Source organism: Delphinapterus leucas, chromosome 14 (genome assembly GCF_059928025.1).
Source record: "Delphinapterus leucas isolate spDelLeu-1000000601 "Yukka" chromosome 14, BTC_Dleu_Yukka2, whole genome shotgun sequence".
Taxonomy (NCBI): domain Eukaryota; kingdom Metazoa; phylum Chordata; class Mammalia; order Artiodactyla; family Monodontidae; genus Delphinapterus; species Delphinapterus leucas.
In genome coordinates, this window is record NC_143142.1 from 49,459,870 (window position 1) to 49,480,894 (window position 21,025).

Sequence of the window (21,025 nt, forward strand, 5' to 3'; positions counted from 1 at the left end):
ATCTTTGTACCCTGTCTTGCCTTCCCTCCCCTGTCAGGGCTAGCACATTCTCTAACAGAATAAAGGAATGAATGTGTCTAAAAACTAGGGGACAAAATTCGGCTATTCTATTTTCTAGGAGCAGTGGGACAGAAGGGAGAATACAATAATATTCCCAATACTCCTACCTCGTCAGCAGCCTTCCCTTTAGCTTCCAGGTGTCCTGGTGGCTTTCCACAAAATAAAAACCCTATATACCGTTTATAAGCATGTATGAAAATGGCAACATCTCAGCCTTTATTCTGAACAAATAACCGTCTTCTACTAGAACATTATTTCCTCGGTCAGCATTGACATGGTAAATGACCCAGATACCCTGTGATGTCAGCAGATCTTTTTTCAGAAATTACTTTGGAGTCAACGAAACGCAGCCGTAAGTTCATGAACAATGAAAGGCAACAAGAGAAATCAATCAGAAATCTCTAATCCCTCCTGTTTAATAGTGGGGAAAAAAAGTAAGGAGGCAAGAGGATCCTCTCCTCCACACCCACAGCAGATGTTGCACCAGTTCTTCTGGTTACAGTCTGAATTTTCTTTCTATCACTCATATCAATTCAAATTGAATTAAAATTTTGTTTAAAAGAAAAAGAGGACAAAAGGTATACGTTTGCATCTGGCTTTCTCAAAATATCTTTCCTCTAGTAAATGAAACATTTTTTTAAAGTATCCTTCATTCAGATATAATTTAAAGTCAGAACACATGCTTTTGTCTGTAACATCTCTAAACTTCTTTCAGGATTTCTTGTGAACCAAAAAAAAAAAAAAATGCAGTTATCTATTTACCTAAATGTTTCTCTAACACTGCAAAATTAACCCAAGTGAATGCTCTCTATGTACCTGAATAAATACTCTCCTATGAATGAACGAATATGCCCCACTAGATTCATTCTTCACCAGCCAAGTGACTAGTCTTACACTGCAAAAGTAGCCTGCATTAACAAATGCTAATATCCCACTCACTTTTCTTCAAGCTAGTGTACCAGCATATTCCTCATCTCTGCCTCATTTTTAAGTGTGTGGATTTCTGGCTGCCTGTGTCAGTTTTCTATCTTTGCATAACAAATGACCACACACTTAGCAGCTGAAAACAACACACATTTATTATTACCCTGTTTCTGTAGGTAGAAACCCAAGCAGCATGGCTGGATTCTCAGCTCAGAGTCTCATGGACTGACATCAAAATGATGGCTGGGTCTATGGTTCTTATCTGGGGCTCCAGGTCCTCTTCCAAGTGAACTGGCTGTTGGCAGAATTCATTTCCTTATGGTTGAAGGACTGAGGTCCTCATTTGCTGCTGACAGTCAGCTGGGGACAACTCTCAGTTCCTAGAGGCCACTCACATTCCTTGCCACATGGCTCCCCACAGGCCGTTCAGAGTTCAAATGTCTTCTTCTTCTTCCATGTGTTTCTCTGACTGCCTCCTCTGTGACCAACCAGAAGAATACTCTCTGCTTTTAAAGGACTCATGTGATTAGGTCAGGCCCACACAGATCCTCTCCCTATCTTAAAGCCAACTGGTTTGGGACCATAATTACATCTGTAAAATTCCCCACAGCAGTACCTGGATTAGTGTTTGATTGAATAACTGAGACAAGGTATGTGCACTCCGGGTGCCAGGAACCTTGCGGTGGGGCGAGGCGGGGCATCCTAGGATTTTGCCTACCACAATGCCCGAAGTTTACAGTAAGAACACAGGCAAGAGAAATAGCTCTCCCCCAAAGAGATGTGTTTAAAAGAGAAAGATAGAAGGACTCTCCACTCAAGGAGTCAGAAGGAAGAGCAGGAAGGTTCACAGTCAGGGAAATAAGTGACAGATGTCAAACCCTTGGAGCATAAGTATCTTTGTATTGTTCCAAATGTGTTGGACACGCATTTTCATTCCTGATGTTGAATCATTCTAGACACTTGTTTAGAATAAAGACAAGTGGATCATGCTAGAATACAATGTTCCCCAGAATTCCCTGTGGGGAATTTGGTGGTGGCAGCAGAACACAAACCCATTAAAGATGCCCGTGCACCAGGCGGTGGAAACACTGCTCCCCTCTGGGCACGCTGGACCGACAGCAAAAATGTCTCCCCTTAATCAGGGCAAACTTCTGGTAGAGAAAAGCTATGATTTTAAAGCCCTGATGCTTGTGATACGAGTTTAATTAAAGCTACTTCTTCCCTTTAATTTCTTTTATTTTGAAGATCTTAAAGATCAGGGTTTTGTTTTCTTGTTAGAATTTTTTTTTTTTTTTTTGCGGTACGCGGGCCTCTCACTATTGTGGCCTCTCCGGTTGCGGAGCACAGGCTCCGGACGCGCAGGCTCAGTGGCCATGGCTCACGGGCCTAACCGATCCGCGGCATGTGGGATTTTCCTGGACCGGGGCACGAACCCGTGTCCCCTGCATCGGCAGGCTGACTCTCAACCACCGCGCCACCAGGGAAGCCCTAGAATTTTTTTTTACAGAGTGCTTGAAGCTTTGTCTGCTCAAGCTGCTACCACTGCATGTACAGCCTGTGAAGTAAGCCGACACCTGTAGCCTTGTTTCCAGGCGTCTGGATGTAACATGCATCATCTTCCTTCCCTCTGTCTTGCTTCTGCTTTATGCCAGGAAGCTGTGCTAACTAAGCATTTTTACTCTCACAATTTAGGAAAGAGCATCATCTTAAGTGCTCCAGTCAGTTGGGAAAGAGTGGCGTGTAGAGAGGATTGCCTTTCAAGCTTCTCCAGCCCCATCTAAAGAGGGCCAGAGCAAGAAGCAATGAATGACCTTCCCTTAGCGTTCTGCTAAGCTCTGTTCCTGGGAGCCTGCAGGATCGGCCCAGAGCCAGTCAGCAGAGCGATGAAAGGATACCCAGGGGGTGTGCTCTCCCGCAGTCTGGCTCCCAGGAGCCCCGGGCTCTGGTGAACACCGAGAGAAAACAAAAGACAGTAGGGAGGACAGGGATGGAAGAATGGCCTCTCCCACATAACCACACCTGTTATCCTGCTGGAAAGTCATTCCTTATGCCACCTTGATTTACTCCTCAGTGAAGCTTTGTTGGCATTTTGTCCTTGTTATTAACAATCGCATTTATTCATTCATTCAACCAATATGCCCTGAGATGTGCTAGGTTCCAAGCATTATGCTTAGACCATGGTGGAGGGAAAGTATGGTAATATTCCTTAGTGTACACATTTAGTATTAGTATAACCTCAAGTTTAGAATCTAATGATGTGTCCTATTTATTCAAAGCTTCTGATTTGGTGAATATCAAATAGTAGATACACCCAAAAACTTTGCTGTAATAAACATATCTAGCCTGTCGGTCCCCTCAGAGAATTGTCATTTTCTGAAGAAACAAAATTACTTATAAGCTTGGTGGTTAAAAGAAACCAAGTATATCTATAGCTACTGAAATGGATTCAGTAGCTGTAAGTCTGTAGGTATTTTTATTCCTTCATGGTGTTGGGCTAGGACTTTTGCTTTATCTCCTTTTCTATCAGGAATTGTAAAGTTGTTTGTTGCAGGTGAGGAGAGCATAGATGCCAAGTAGGTTCCCTTGGAAAAACACCAGATAAAATCATATAACTGAGAACTCCACTTCTAACTTCCCAATATTAGCCGACTGCCGTGGTAAACAGTCAACTGCCCCACGATGTCTGTCAAGACTTGTCATCAAAAGGCAAGCATGTGGACCACTAGGCCTGCTGCAAAGCTAATAATAATGGCACCAGCCCTTAATTAACTTAATTTCTCAGAAAAATAATGAACTTCAATGTAAGATCAAGTACGATTCATTTTAACTTTCAAATTCAACACTGATGAATAAGATGGTGATGTTATATCATGGAGAAGACTGAGAAAAATTTGTATGGCCTAATAGAATCAGAATCTACTTCAAACATGGTCATAATCATTTTCTTCTTGTTTATTATTCCGGGAGAGTTCAATCAGTGATGGGTGGGACTTGATTAGAATCAGTGCTTTAGCGTCTGTTTCCCCAGAAAGCAGACTCCACAACAAGACTTGTGTGGAAGTAGCTCATTTGGAGAGTGAACCCAGAGCAGAACAGAGCAGAACAAGAAAGGAAAGCCAAAAGACAATTCTGGCGCTTCTAAGGAAGCTTGTGAAATGCACCCCAGAACTGTCCATCCAGAGCTGACAAGGAGGAGGCACTAGTCCAGCTGCTCTATCCTGCACTGGCCAAGGGCAGCCTACAGGACTTAACGCCCCCGAGCTTCTGGGTTGCACATGTGAGCCTGGCAGGCAGTGTCCGGTATTTGTGCTGAGACGTCCTCGGAGGTCCATGGCGGGAGCCTGAGGCCAAGTGATGTCTGGTTGCAGCTACACTGAGCCGGTCAAAGCCTTAGGTTGTGATGGTCACTCCCACAGAGGCTGGAGAAAAAAAGTGCCCTTTTCCATCTGTCCTAACATTTCTTAGGACAGATGGAAAAGGGCAGAAACTGGAGACTTGCTGTAAAAATCTAATTCAAAGTCAATAAAAGCCCAAAATAGGGCAGTAGAATGTAGGATAGAGTTAGGGCACATTGAAGAAACCTATGCAGAGTTATCCAGTGAAATCTAAAAATGACTACCCAGAGGGGAGATAAGATACTAGATTTTCTTGCTTCTAAGGCTATTAAATATATTCTGAACAAAGTTGAACACTGGCGGTGAGAAATTAATCATTGTTCAGATATTTCTTTTCATTTACCTTCTCTTATTATTTTTACAATCCTTGGTACAATACTTTGAAAACTAATAGGCTTAATAAATGCTTATTCAATTGAACATGGTTAAATTTCATTTACAGTATGACATCTATTGAGCCAACAATTATTCATTTTGAATAATCACGCAAGTCTGCAAACACAATTTAAGGAAAACTGAATACATTTTCCTGATAGGCAGTGGATGTACTGCCAGGGCCTTTGAGGACCAGCACGATACTCAGTTTGATTTTACACCAAAAATACGTTGTAGACCTTTTCCTGAAGTCTATTATATCATCCACCTTAACCAGGAAATTAAAGTGAAAATAAAATGTTATGTTTGTAAGAAATGATGTTTCTCCCCAAAGATCCTTAACAAAGAGAACTATCTTGGTGATAAAGGCATATGTTGAGAGCAAGGAAGATGTTGAGTTTGGAACAGAAAATAATTTCGTGAGCTACTCAGATGTTGTTTAGATTCATATTTTAGAAAGGTATATAGCTCATGGCTCACTAATGGAGATCAAGCCTGAAAACTGTCATTTGCTGACATTTTCTTTCTGAACTCAGTGTTTGGTTAATGTGAGTGATGACTAATATCTTCAGTGTAGATCACATCAAAATGCATTTGTTAACCCTGGTGAAGCATAGCACTTAACTGAGTTCCTAACAGCTTTTTTAAACACAACTTTGTCATGATCAAAGACCTGAATAAGGGCATAAAGTATATACTTGAAAAATCTTAACTGGCTAATTTGCACGTGGCTTTCTCCACCACAATGTTCTTGGGATTCTCATGATATTTTTTTAAATAAATTTGTCTGACTCAAATGAGCATCAATTTCCTCTTCTTCCTGTCTCTCATCTAACTCCATCCTTTAAGTCAAGGGTCCCCAACCCCCGGGGCCTGTTAGGAACCAGGCCGCACAGCAGGAGGTGAACAGCGGCAAGCAAGGGGAGCTTCATCTGCCTCTCCCCAGCGCTCCCCACCGCTCTCATTACCGCCTGAGCCATCCCTCCCCACCCCCCATCCGTGGAAGAATTGTCTTCCACAAAACCAGTCCCTGGTGCCGAAAAGGTTGGGGACTGCTACTTTAAGCCGTGCTCCATAGCAGTGGTTCTCAGATTTCCTTCTTTTTCAAAATCACCTAAGGAGTTACTGAAACCTAGGGATGCCCTGGCTGAACTCCAGACACATGGAATCAGAGGCCACGATCTGAGATCCACTCACTGCTCTAAAGATCGCCTCTGATTTTCACTCCTGGACTGCTTGGCTGTAGCTGGGGATCTGAATTAGCTGACATGGTAGTTGGAAAATGAAATTAAGCATTAAACTTTGCAGGATGCAAATTCTCAACCTCTCTGTTTACTTACTGAAAAATTAGAGAAGTCTTATATAATGGGCAAGAGGAAAGGTTTCAAAGGTATAGACCCTGCTTTCCAGTAAACCCAGCACAAACTCCACTGGCCCAGTCAGGTCAATACAAGATCCGATTACACCATGATCACTCACTCCTCTCTGCCATTGGTCCCTCGACCCTCTTCCTGCTGGAGTATCCTCCCGACCTCATCTCCATGTGTTCATATCCTGATTCAGGAACCATCTTGAGCTCTACCTCCCCTCCTCTAAAACCTTTCCAAAGTCTCCAGCCCACAATAGCATCCTTGTATGTTGAGCTCCAGTAGTTTGTTTGTTTTTTTAATCTGCTCTATGAATATGGACTTTTTATAACATAGTGTCTCAAACAGGGCTTCAGTTAGGCCTTCTGAATGTGTCTCTCCCGTGGGAATCGTAAGCTCTTTCAGGGCCAGACTCTCCTATTGTGTTAAATCACCTACCACATCAAACATGTAACGCATCGTAGAATCTTTAAAATTTCCAGTTGGATCTAACTTCTTTCAAAAATATTATGGAATCTCATTTCTTGCTTCCTTTCCCAACTCTGTATAAGCATATGGCAGTCTTTCTCCATTTGTTTATGCCCGTACGTGCTAATAGATGTATGGTAAATAGTGATACGCTGAAATTTTTTCTCATGAGCTGATGCTCTCTGAATTTCAAGAAAAGTATTTGATCTGAAAGTGAACTAAACTAGTCATCACTGTTACAATCTCTCATGGGTTTTTATAACATCACATCTGTTAAGAGGAAAACAAACCTGAAATTATAGGAAAAAAAGCTTGTATTAAGGGACAAATATTTTTATAACTGACAGAGTGGAGCAAAGAATTGAAAGAATTTGGAGGGGATTTTTATAATTCTATCTGAATATGACAGTAAATTTTCTCTCAAAAATAAGAGTAATGCCTAAAATGTATACAGTGCTTTACATTTTTACTAAACTTTTTCCATTTTTGTTATTCCCAGGACACCTATAAAATAAGAAAGGTGGATATTATTATTCCTATTGTACGAATGAAGAAAGACTTGAGTCCAAATCTACTATCTTTAAGTCTACTTATTTTCTATATAAGAAAAAATAGATTGTTGTTGCACGCTCAAGACACTTGTTTGCTAAATATCTCTATTCGTCACCACTTACAAGTTCTGTATGATCAGGTACCTGCCTGTCTTGTTGATGCTAATTCTAGAACCCAGAACAGTGCTGCCACATAATAAGGGCTGAATAAATACTTAATGTATGAATGAAGTTTTAGTCTCTGGAATGGAAGGCTAAGAAAGAAGGCTTGTTAGGGGCTTGGGGTAATGAGTTTGAAGAGGACTCTGAAGTCGTTCCTGGCACTCACAAGGGGATACATTCCTCTCCCCACCTCCTCACACCCCACCCTGTGGCGGCCTGACCCACACGTGAAGCTCCTTAAAAGCATTTTTACTTAGGGTCTACTTGGCATTTAGAATACTGAATGAAATTTGCTATTTGAGAGCTGTCATAGGAAGAAGACAGTGCTTTAATGTGTGCTCATCTTTTAGTGCTAAGAGCATCAGAATTTACTGGACAACTAAAAGAATGAATCTCCATAATTAACTTTTCTACAAGCCTACAAACATATTTTCAGGATCTGCTATGTGAATGAACACAATTTGGCACTCCAAACCCACAGCATAAACTACTCAGAAATACCACCTGAACTTGGTTCTCATACTTTGAAGAGTGTGGTTACAAGGGAAAATTCCTACTGGGAGTTTTCCTGAAGGTCAGGAAACTTTGGTCCAGGGAGGGGAGAGTTGGATGAGTTTTCAGGAGAAGCAACCTATCTCTTTTGCAGTGGGATTTGATGAGTAAATCAACAGCAGAACTCACCCTGCTCTTACCTGCATGTCTCAGAGGTGGAAAAACAAGTCATAACAAAGCCTCAGATAACGGTCACCATCACTTTAAGTATCGGTGGCAAGGGTGGGTGAGGGTTGAGAGGGCATGTGTATGGGCGTGCACACGCATATACACATACACACGCCGTCTATACACTAGAGGGTATGCATATTCCCAATGGCATGTTGACAGATTATGTTCAATTCCCAGCCTAACTAAGAGTTGTGAGTTTAAGTTTTACTCAGGGTCTTACAGAGGGCTATAGTCCAGGAGATACGTCTAAGGAGCTGCTCCAAATAGGTAGCAGGGATATATGGGGTAGAGGGGATAAATTCATATATATATGAATTTTGGGGCTGGGAAGTACATGATGTCAAACATACATCTTGGTAAAAGATTACTGCTAGGCGCAAAGAACAGGTATCTCAAGTTAATGATTTTAGTGTTTCTCTGTGTATAGGAAGATGCAAGAATCTGGGGTCATTGAAATTCTTCCTGAGATATGCATCGTAACTATCTAGGTGCCCATTTATACAAAGCACAGAATGCCTCATCCTGTTTTTTCATCCCTCAGGGCACACTGTCAGTAGCGGATCGCAGTGGGTTGCGACTTAACCCTTGTAAAGCTGGATGACGAGTAATAAACATTCTTTGTTCTTTTTCTTTTCAAATGTGCATAGACATAATTACATAAATCATTCTTAAACTGTATAAATTGATAGTGACCAGCTTCTTGTGATGTGCCTCACAACCTATTAGAACATAGGAGACTGTCTTGATGCGGAAGGACTGAGAACTTCTGCCTTAGAGCAGTGCTTCTCATACTTTAATGTGAATACAGACTCCCTGGGGGTGTTGTTAAAATGCAGATTCTGATTCTCTAGGTCTGGGGTGGGGACCTGAGAGTCTGCATCTCTAACAAGCCTAGTGTCTTGGGATTCCAAGTATGGTCCTAGACCAGCAGCTGCAGCATCACCAGGGAGCTATTTTATAGCCTTGTAGGTGAGTCCAGTGTGCAGCCATAGTTGAGAACCACCACTCCAAAGTGAATGAGATGAAGTCACTAGATGATGGTTAATGATTCTCCCCAGCTGCAAGCCCTCTGAGAGCCTTCTAAAGGTTGATAAGTCAGTGATTGTCAAGAGTCACGTGGAGAGCTTTGTCAAAACCCTTTCCCATCCTGCTAAATTTTGGAATCAGTAAGTGGTAGAATCTGGAATTGGGAATTTTGAGGAGCCCTATTTCATGAAGTGTCTTTTGATTTTCCTATCCTATCTGTACCCTCTCTTCCAGATTTTACCCTACTTATATGATTCTCCTACTTCTCATAAAGTTTATGACCTCGGTCATTTCTATCTGGTATAAATGAGTTTGGCATTTTTGCACTTATCTCAGGGATACTTGGATTTAAGTCATCTATATCTATGATATAAAGAGTCCATCTCTTGTTAATAGAGTGTAAGAGATCAGCAAACAGATAAGAAACATCGCTTGAGATCAACAAACTCTTCTCTACCCACATACAAACATTTCCTCCCACCCCCACTATCCTGCCTCTGACCCAGCCATTTTCTTCCTGATATTGCCTGAATTTAAGGCAAACTATTGAAGCTTTGTCTATTTCCATTTATTTATAAAGACAGACCATGACGTGTTAATAATAAATGTCTGAAATTAAAATATTATTTTTAAGATTCTGTGAAGTACTAAATATCGCTTTAAGAATACATTTTGTCGGGCTTCCCTGGTGGCGCAGTGGTTGAGAGTCCGCCTGATGATGCAGGGAACACGGGTTCGTGCCCCGGTCCGCGAAGGTCCCACATGCTGCAGAGCGGCTGGGCCCGTGAGCCATGGCCGCTGAGCCTGCTGTGTCTGGAGCCTGTGCTCCGCAACCGGAGAGACCACAACAGTGAGAGGCCCGCGTACCGCAAAAAAAAAAAAAAAAAAGAATACATTTTGTCGGGACTTCCCTGGTGATCCATTGGTTAAGACTTTGCCTTCCACTGAAGGGGGTGCAGGTTCAATCTCCGGTTGGGGAGCTAGGAACCCACATGCCTCGGGGCGAAAAAAACAAAACAAACAACAGAAGCAATATTGTAACAAATTCAATAAAGACTTAAAAATGGTCCACATCAAAAAAAAAAATCTTTAAAAAAGAAAAAGAATACATTTTGTCTATTCTTGATATGGTTAATGTTATCTGAATAATTTCATTATGCAAACTGATGTCTTATGTAATATATTAGTATAAAACGTATGCAGTTTTATAGATGAGGAAACCCCACTTCTTATCACCTGTGCGTGATAGTAGGTGCTCTGTGATGGACATTTAAAGCTTGATGGATATTTAGTAAAGTGTGCACAGTGCCATCTAGTGTTATACATTCATCATTGCATGACCTAAATAAATTCCTCGTTTTCTAAAATGACTTGATAGCTCAACAATAAGTAACATACAACTGTCAGACCTTTAAAACAGACCTCTTAATAACTTCCTAATGACTCTCAACTTAGTTCATTTCTTAATGTTCCTATTTAATTAAGCAAAAGGCTTGTGATACTTACCTTTTTCAATAATAATAGGTATTGAATGCTTGTTATGCACTAAACACCATGTGAAGTGCTTTACATGGATTGTCTCATTTGCTTCCCACAGTAACCCTGCAATGGAAAAGCTGTTATTGTCCACATTTTACAGATGAGGAAACTGAAACTTAAGGACATTAAGTGGCTTGCTCAAGGTCATAATGGATAGCCAGTAGGGAAACCAGGTGGAAACCCACTCAACCACCCAGGAACTTGTACAACTTGTATCACCCTGTGCTGTGACCTGAACCTCTCAAAGTAGTTACCAGTGACATAAAGCTTCCAAGAAATCTTTATGAAAGCAGGCCTTCCTTACCAGGTCTCTGTTAACAAATACAGTGAAATCAATTCAAACTCCATTAACGCAGAATATTTGACAACCAAACTGAATAGGCATCTGCTTTTGTGGCTGGGATGGTGTTTGTGCTTCTCTGATATCACCTGCATAATATATGCTCAAAATTGTATGTTAATTAGTTTATTTAATTTGGAGGACTGGGCTAAAGCTTAAGTTTGGATTCATAATAGATCTTGTAAATTAATAATAGCATAGCATGGCTGCAGATCAGAGAGTGTTTAATTATTTTAATACAAAATATTATGTGCCAAGCCCTGTGGTCAGCACTTGTGTATACCTTTTCTCTTTTATCTTCACTACAACTCCCTCTGGGTGGCATTAGCTTTCTCATTTCTAAAACGGGAGTAATAAACTGTATAGAGGTGAAATAACTTGCCCACAGTTTTACAGTTATTAGTGGAGCCAGGAGTGAAACCTCAGTCTTTGTGATGGCAAAATCTGTACCGTTTCCACTCTGCCACTCCTAGAAAATAATGTGCATAATTATAGTTGTCTGCATACTGCCACCCCCTATGTAAAAATGCCACAGTCTCTTACTTGGACTAGAGCCATAGTCTCCAGCGATTTCTGCATGTGTGCCTGTCCACCTCTGTTCCTTTCTTCCCTCACTGTCAGAAATGATATTTTTAAGCTGCATGACTGACCATGTCACTCTGCTGTTCAAAACCCGTGTCTTAGCATAAAGACCAAAATCCTTATAGCGGTTACAGTGCTCCTCCACCTTATCTTGTTCTTCAGGCCCCTTCACGACCATGTCGTAATCCCGTTTTGTACGTGGCACCCTGTCTGTCACAGTAAGTCATGATTTCTGATTATCTGTTTGTGCGATAGTGAGGCATGCCTGTATCCCCACCAGACTGTTAGTCCATGAGGCAGGAACCACACCTGTATGGTTTGCCATTGAGTCCCCAGGACCCACCACAGTGCCCAGCACATAATTATGAAAACTAGGTTTTTTTTTAAGTCACTTATTACTATCTATTCTCACAGCCAAAATTAGTATTTTATTTTTCCTTATATTGAGACCTTAGGTGTGTAAAGACACAAATACAGAACAGATTTATTTTTAATAACTTTCATATGATTTTCAGATGTTTTACTTGTCTATAATCATAGGCCATTATTATTTCCTATGGTATATGCCTTATGCCAAGCATTTTACCGGCATCATCCCATTTAACCTTCATAGTCATCATCAGAGGGTAAGGACTGTTATCAGCCCCGCTTTTCTAAGATGAAGATCCAGAGAAGTCAAGTAATTTGACTGTTGATATATCTAAGATTCAATCCAAGGCTTGTGTGATTGTTCATGACTACGCCTTGTTGTGTCATTAGCAATTGAATGCATCCTTAGAAGACCCTGTTTCACTGTTGTCATTTCCTTGTCATGCACTCACTTAGCCAACAAATATTCATTAAGCTCCTATGATGTGTGAGGCCCTGTGACAGTGCTAGGGGTGCGAACAATTATCATGACAGGCAGTCTCTTTCTGTGGCATGTGCGATGCAGAGGCGGAAACAGATGACCAGCTGGCGGAAACAGATGACCAGCTGGTCTGTACAGAGAGTCCACAAATACTGTGATGGGGAAGAATAGGATTCTAAGGTGACACATAGGAGGGATACAAAACCTAGAGGCAGGGGATCCAGAAGACATCCTTGAAGAAATGGTATTGACACTAAGTTACGGTGGATGAGACATAGATACGAAGTAAATGAGGCCAGATCAAAAAGAACTTTGCAAGACATGTTGAAGGGTTTGGATTTCAAATTAATGAGAAGCTATTAAAGGACTTTCAGCAGCATACAAGTGACATGTCAGATTTGCAGTTCAGAAATATCACTCTGACTGCAGTGTGTAGGAAGAATTGGAATGGAGAAAGAATAAAGGCAAAAGAACTGATTTAGTCAACCAATAAGAGATCGTGAAGACAGCAATGGATGATGGAATTGGGTGATGCAAATAAGGGTCCATGGAAATGGAGGCGTTAAAGTGACATTTAAGAGATATATTCATAGGACTTGGTCACTGAGAGCATGTGGGATGTGAGGACCCAGGGATGAAATGCAGATTCTGGCTGGACCGGGGGGGGGGGACGGGGGCTAGTGCCATTCACTAGAGAAGGGAACCCCAGAGAAAGTGGGTTTGGAAGAGAAGAGGCGAGTACAGGCTGGACACGCAGAGGCTGAATTGCCTAAGGAACCTCCCTATGGGTCTGTTGGCCACTCCCGTGGACCTGTGTTATTCCGCTTGTGGGAATCCTGAGGGCCTCCCTGTGCTCTACAACGTCTCCTCAGGAGAGACCTAGCTGTCCAGACTATCTCCCTCCACCAGCAGCCATTTCCTGCCTTGTAGCCATCTCCCTCCTGTGCTCAAGTTCACAGTCCATATTCCTCTTCTCCAATGCCTGTTTCATGTGATCCATAGCCAGGATTCAGATCAGAATAGTTCAGTACCCCACTTCCTATGGTTACCTGGGCACAGATACCAACCAGGACGATGGGGGAGATCTCATCATCACTGCTCTCTTTGTATCCTGTACCCAGACATCCCCAAGCACTAGATCCAGAGGATTTGTAGATCAAACATATAGGGAATAATTATAGGAATACCAGCTCTTTCCCTCAAGAAAATTTAATTAATAAATAAATTCAACTTGTAATGCCATCTCCCTTGGAGTACCTCACCTGCTAAATTGAAAAATTGGATAAATAACATCAAGAAATACAAAGAACATCCTTGTTATGTGATATACAGAGAAGGTTGCAAAATTGGAATCACATCTGAATTCATCCAAATCTAATAAATATTTAAGTAATTCAGTTGGAAAGTGATTTGTGTTCCTCTGCTCCAAACCAGAGATATGCCAAAAAGTTTTCTTTTGACATGACTCACATTACTCACTTGTTCATGTATAATGTGTTGTACCCATGTACCAGGCACTACCACTTTTGATTTCATGCATTTTTCCATTTAATGAACACAATTCGCACTTTATAGATGAGGAAAGTGAGGCTGTAAGTCAAGGCTAAAAGGGTATGCACTTGTAGTAGAAGAGCTAGATGTGGACCTAGGTCTTTGGACTCCAAGTCCGGTGTTAATTACAACTTCAAGTCCAGGATCTCAATAGATGTTAGTTTTGTTTTTCAAATATAAGATCAGAAGTGAGCAAAGAGATAGGAGACTAAAACTTGAAAGTTGTTGGTGGAAAAGCATATGTGGTGTGTGTAGTTCTCAGGAATTAAAACATAAGTATATACTTCATTGAGAAAATCAACATATTTATTTTCAAACACCAAAGTGTAATGAAAAGTGAACCTTAAACTTGGTGAAGATGTGGAGAATCTGGAACTCTCACACTCCTGATGGGAGTGTAAAACACTACCACTACTTTGAAAAACACTTTGGAAGTTTCATAATTAAACATACACCTACCATACAACCTAGCCACTTTGTTTCTAAGTATTTACCAAAAGAAATGGAAGTATATGTCTATACAAAGATTTGTACATGATTGTTCATAGCAGCTTTATTCATAATAACCAATAACTGGAGCAGCACAAATGTCCGTCAACAGGTGAGTTGATAACCAAATGGTGGCATATCCATTTAACAGAATACCATTCAGCAGTAAAAAAAAAAAAGGAGCAAACTACTATCATGCAACAACATAGATGATTCTCAAAATAGTTACACTACATAAAAGAATACAGACCAAAAAAAGAGTACATATGGTATGATTCCAGCGATATAGAATTCTAGAAAATCGTGATGGAAAGCAGATCTGTGGTTGCCTGGAGTGGGGAGCAGGATGGATCAGAAGGTGCATGAGGAGATCTTTGGGGTTGATACACGTGTCCATCGTCTTGATTGTGGTGATGTTATCTGGGAATGTCATAACAAGACCTCGGGGTGAACAGGAAAGAAATAGAAATGGATTTCTTGACTATCCTAGTGAAAGTAACCATGACTTAAGTTACATGAGCTTACTAACAATGGAACCAAGAAACTGTTCTTGATCAGGTGAGTTAAGTGATCTGTGCCTTAGTTGTACTGCTGCATTGTAGAGATAACTTTTCCTTTTCCCCCGCCTGCCTTCCTGCTTACTTTAACTTTCCCTTTTTTCTTATTTCAAACCTCATACTACTAAAAATATGTAAATAAATGAAAATATTTTAAATGCTCAAATGCAGTTCTGATAGCCTTTCAAACACTAGAATTTAAGTGTTGGTTTTCTCTTTTCTTTATAGGGGGTCAGTGTATACAAGTGGGAAAATGCTTTAAAGCCACATAGACTTGTTAATTTTAATCACAAGTACTATATACTTCAGAGTTGCTAAGAAACTAGATCTTAAAAGTTCTCGCCACAAAAAAGAACTGATAATTATGGAACATGATGTGTTAGCTAACGCTATGGTGGTAATCATACTGCAATATAGAAATGTATCAAATCAATACAGAAATGTATCAAATCAACACCTGAAACTTACACAGTGTTATATACCAATTATATCTCAATATTTTAAAAAGCCAACTAGACCTGGATACAAATGCCAGGTGACTTCCCTTGGACCTTTGCCTTTGTCAGTTAACTTCCTTGATTCTCACATTCCTCACAGGTAAGTATTTCAAGGGTCTATTATGAAGAATAGAAATAACTCTCCACTGTGATGTTCAGGAAATCATTTGTTTGCTGTTTACACCTTGTACATCAGCCCTTTGAGATCCTGCGCTATGTGCCTTTACTGATGTCAACTCCTATAGTAGTGGAACACATACCGAAGCCTATGAGGCACCTTGACAAAACAGGACAGATGGTACATGTATAATAATGAATTTACCTTTCCATGCACTCTGGTCTGATGTGTCCACTCTGCTTTCATTGTATGTAGTGCACCTGGTGGACATTTGGAACGTCATAGAAGCTTTGAGGGAAAATGGTCTGAACAACGTGGACCCAAACATAGAACTCAACGTGGCCCGATTGGAGGCTGTGCTCTCCACCATTTTTTACCAGCTCAACAAAAGGATGCCAACCACTCACCAAATTCAGGTGGAGCAGTCCATCAGCCTCCTGCTAAACTTCCTGCTGGCCGCCTTTGATCCGTAAGCTCCCTCTGAATATCTGTGACTCGCTACATGTTCGGTCTCCCCTTCCTCTTGCGCTTCTTGGTCTTTATTCCAAAGAATTTTCTAGAGTAACCAACTGCTTCTTTTTTTCTTGGTCAGATACTTATCTCAATAAAGTTTCTATGTGTTTAATATAAATTTTAAATGCTTTGGAAATGACTTAGAGAGTAAAATAGCTCCATAGGAAGTGGAGGACAATTGTATTTTATGTGCTGACCTTTATTTAACTCATCCCACGCTTCCTAGAAGCTATGGACGCTTGGAAGCGTTGCGCGATAGGCCTGTGGAGCGATTTAATGAACCATGATGTGGGAGGATGTTTTTAACGCTCTCCTTTGCAAATTATCTAAGACAGTGCTTCTGAGGTGTCATAACAAGACCCCAGGGCAAACAGATGTTGAAAAGTGTTCCTTTCTTGACCAGCCTAGTAAAAGTGGCCGTGACTTGCATTAAATGGACTGGTCGATAATGTACCATGTAAAGCAACGTGCTGCCATCCACACACCGTGACTGAAACTCAGCCTCATTATCTTATAACTTCCCCTCGCAGACTCAGGGAATTTCAGAACTGTCTGAGATCTTAAAGACCATTCTTCCAAACCTCTCATTTTACAGATGAAGGACCCGAAGTACAGAGAGACTGTCACTTGTCCAGTGACGATCGGCAGGTCCAGTGGCTCTCAGCATGATAGTGGCAGAGTGGGGATTTAGAGATTCAGCTTCAAATTTTTTTCCAAGACACATGTGGCAGCGCTGTGAGATGTAAAACCTCCCCTGAATCGCATTATCAGCCGAAAATTTCAAAGGGGGTTTTGCTGATGGCCCCTAGGCTAGATATAGGATCAGCACCTCCAATTTCACCCCTGGTTTTGAATATTAAGAAGGAAAATTGCTAGCTTGATCTTTCAGCAATCCCATTTTAAGAATCTCAGAAGACTTTGCTTAGTCTCGTTGTCTAGCCAATGCTTGGGAATATTTAAACCCAGCACTGGAGATGTTCCAGCCAGGCTAATGTTATTATGCTGCTCACAAAAGTCACCAGCTGTCACGTTGCGACCCAGCGTGGTGACAGAATTGTACGTGCTCAGTTTGACCAATATACATTATTGTCTCCATGTTAATATTTTGAGAAATTCTGAAGTTGAAATAAACAAGCAGTCCAGCCTGATAGATTCCATGCTTAGTCTGTGCAGCCTTCAGAAGTAATGTACTGCTTTGGGCTAATCACTGTGGTAGCCAAGCGACAGGGCTGGAAGAGGAAGATGTGGTTCCACATGACAGGTGGCAGAGTGGAACCAAGCCGTGGAATTTCAATAACAGCATTTCTGTCGTGTCCCCTTAACAAGATCATGGCAGCTTTCAGACCTGTTACTGAAGTCTTCAGGAGCTTTATTTGTTATAACAATGGAAAATGTAAATAGAATTTCCTGCTACATCTTGGGGTATTTCTAGAGGATTCAAAGCTTTGATAAGGAATCAAAGCTAAAAAATAATTTGGGGGCTTCCCTGGTGGCGCAGTGGTTGAGAGTCCGCCTGCCGATGCAGGGGACATGGGTTCGTGCCCCAGCGGAGCGGCTGGGCCCGTGAGCCATGGCCGCTGGGCCTGCGCGTCCGGAGCCTGTGCTCCACAACGGGAGAGGCCACAGCAGTGAGAGGCCCACCTACCGCAAAAAAATAATAATAATAATAATAATTTGGACCAACTCTGTAAATACAGAAATGGGGCCAAATTAACAATAAGTTTGGGGTATTTTGTGAAACAGATGGGGCTTAACCTAATAGATTTTTCACTTTTTTTTGGAAATATTGGGAAGAGCATTTCAAAAAACAGAGCTGTAAATGTTCTCTAAATAGCTATGATAATGTAGCTGAATCATTGCAAGATTGTTGGATGCTAAGCTTAAGGAATATACCAAGGTAAAGAGTAGTTCACTTTTCTCCACACCCTCTCCAGCATTTATTGTTTCTAGATTTTTTGATGACGGCCATTCTGACCGGTGTGAGATGATATCTCATTGTAGTTTTGATTTGCATTTCTCTAATGATTAATGATGCTGAGCATTCTTTCATGTGTTTGTTGGCAATCTTTATATCTTCTTTGGAGAAATGTCTATTTAGGTCATCTGCCCATTTTTGGATTGGGTTGTTTGTTTTTTTGTTACTGAGCTGCATGAGCTGCTTGTAAATCTTGGAGATTAATCCTTTGTCAGTTGCTTCATTTGCAAATATTTTCTCCCATTCTGAGGGTTGTCTTTTTGTCTAGTTTATGGTTTCCTTTGCTGTGCAAAAGGTTGCACTGTTCGTGGGAATGTAAACTGATACAGCCACTATGGAGAACAGTATGGAGGTTCCTTAAAAAACTAAAAATAGAACTACCATATGACCCAGCAATCCCACTACTGGGCATATACCCTGAGAAAACCATAATTCAAAAAGAGTCATGGGGGCTTCCCTGGTGGCGCAGTGGTTGAGAGTCCGCCTGCCGATGCAGGGGACACGGGTTCGTGCCCTGGTCCAGGAGGATCCCACATGCCGCAGGGCGGCTGGGCCCATGGGCCATGGCCGCTGAGCCTGCGCGTCCGGAGCCTGCGCGTCCGAAGCCTGCGCGTTCAGAGCCTGTGCTCCGCAACGGGAGAGGCCACAGCAGTGAGAGGCCCGCGTACCACAAAAAAAAAAAAAAAGTCATGTACCAAAATGTTCATTGCAGCTCTATTTACAATAGCGAGGACATGGAAGCAACCTAAGTGTCCATCATCGGATGAATGGATAAAGAAGATGTAGCACATATATACAATGGAATGTTACTCAGCCATAAAAAGAAATGAAATAGAGATATTTGTAGTGAGGTGTATGGACCTAGAGTCTGTCATACAGAGTGAAGTAAGTCAGAAAGAGAAAAACAAATACTCTATGCTAACACATATATATGGAATATACGAAAAAAAATGTCATGAAGAACCTAGGGGTAAGACGGGAATAAAGACACAGACCTACTAGAGAATGGACTTGAGGATATGGGGAGGGGGAAGGGTAAGCTGTGACAAAGTGAGAGAGTGGCATAGACATATATACACTACCAAACGTAAAATAGATAGCTAGTGGGAAGCAGCCACATAGCACAGGGAGATCAGCTCGGTGCTTTGTGACCACCTAGAGGGGTGGGATAGGGAGGATGGGAGGGAGGGAGACGCAAGAGGGAAGAGATATGGGGATATATGTATATGTATAACTGATTCACTTTGTTATAAAGCAGAAACTAACACACCATTGTAAAGCAATTTTACTCCAATAAAGATGTTAAAAAAAAAAAGAGTAGCTCACAGAAATATTCAGAAGAAATGTTTGATTCCTAATCTTCTTACAGATAGGAAGGCCCCTGATGTATTCTTTCAGTAATCTCATTGTGGTAGATTTAGAAACACATCCACCCAAAGAAATCTCATTGTAGAGATTCACAGACACATCCACATAGAGACCCCGGTCTGCAGGTGCTTCCGCCTGCTCTCCTTTGGCAGAGCAAACGAATACAGGCAGTTCTGCTGAAAAACAACTTTTCTGTCTGATGGATTTTGAAATTTTAGACAATGTGAGAGGTGAGCCGTCAGGAAGTCCCAGTACCTGGAAATACAATTTAGAAGTGAATATAAGAATAGAAACAAGAATAAAATGACTGTTCAATTCTATCTCTTATAATAGTAAACTTCTAATTATCCAATTGAGATCCAGTATGGAAATCTGATGTCACTTCCTACTACCTATCCCATAATACCCAAACATTTATTTTTTATTGAAGTATAGTTGATTTACAGTGTTGTGTTCATTTCTGCTGTACAGCAAAGTGACTCAGTTATGCATATACACACATTCTTTTTCATGTTCTTTTCCATTATGGTTTATCATAGGATGCGGAACACAGTTCCCTGTGCTTTACAGTAGGACCTTGTTGTTTATCCATTCTATATATAATAGCTTACATCTGCTAATCCCAACCTCCCACTCCATCCCCCTCCCGGCCCCCTCCCCCTTGGCAACCACAAGTCTGTTCTCTATGTCCATGAGTCTGTTTCTGTTTGTAGATAGGTTAATTTGTGTCATATTTTAGATTCCACATATAAATGATATCATGTGGTATTTGTCTTTCTCCTTCTGACTTACTTCACTTAGTATGATAATCTCTACTTGTATCCATGTTGCTGCAAATGGCATTAATTTGCAGAACCCAAGTATTTAAGGGAGCCTTCTGTATTTTGGTAGACATGAATGAGCCTGATACTGGTAGATCAATGATGTGCTCTTGCTATTACAAAATCACTGAAACATTTAGGAGATTTTCCCCTCATTTACTGTATTTTAAATGGACATACTAAAAGAAAAAGAGAGGAAAAATCCAAAATAAAAGAGTTAGAGATGCCTTAACAACCTGGACTCTAAAGAGGTAATGTAAAAAAAAAAAAAATTTAAAGGAAAGACAGTAATTTAAACCCATGAAGAATGAGAACTTGCATTCATAGAAATATGTCCATTAGTTTGCTTGTGCCTTAAAGTTCACCAGCCCCAGCCAGTTGAACTCTGCCAAGAAATAGTGACCTGAAATGAGGATCAAGGTCCACTTGACTTGGATGCATCCCTGAGAACCAGACTCACTTTCCCACAACCATAGTTCCCCAAGAGTAGCACCCTCCTGTTCCTCTCCCCGCCAGAATCCCTGGATCTCAGTTCTCATGCAGGCATGCTTGCCGCAGGCTCTGGTCAGTTTCCCGGTTGTGAGGTTTCTCTGCTCTTTGGCCAAGTCAGCCTCAAGATACAATACATCACTACATACATAGGATGATTCGTAGACTGTCAAGAGCTAGCATTTGCCTCCAATGGCCTATGGCATGCTTGCCGTCCTGTCACTGAATAGGCAGCCCTTTCAGAAAGTTTCTGTCTTGATCACTTTCCTTCTAAAAATGGATACT

At 41.2% G+C, this 21,025-nt stretch overlaps 1 protein-coding gene across 1 annotated transcript in view; it reads left to right on the plus strand.

Annotated features, from left to right (window-relative positions):
• DTNA (dystrobrevin alpha) overlaps positions 1 to 21,025 on the plus strand; it is a 130,014-nt gene that overhangs the window by 20,131 nt on the left and 88,858 nt on the right. The window contains exon 3 of the mRNA XM_089895064.1: positions 15,830 to 16,043. Within this exon, the coding sequence (XP_089751190.1) occupies positions 15,830 to 16,043 (214 nt within the window). The remainder of the gene's footprint in view (positions 1 to 15,829; positions 16,044 to 21,025) is intronic.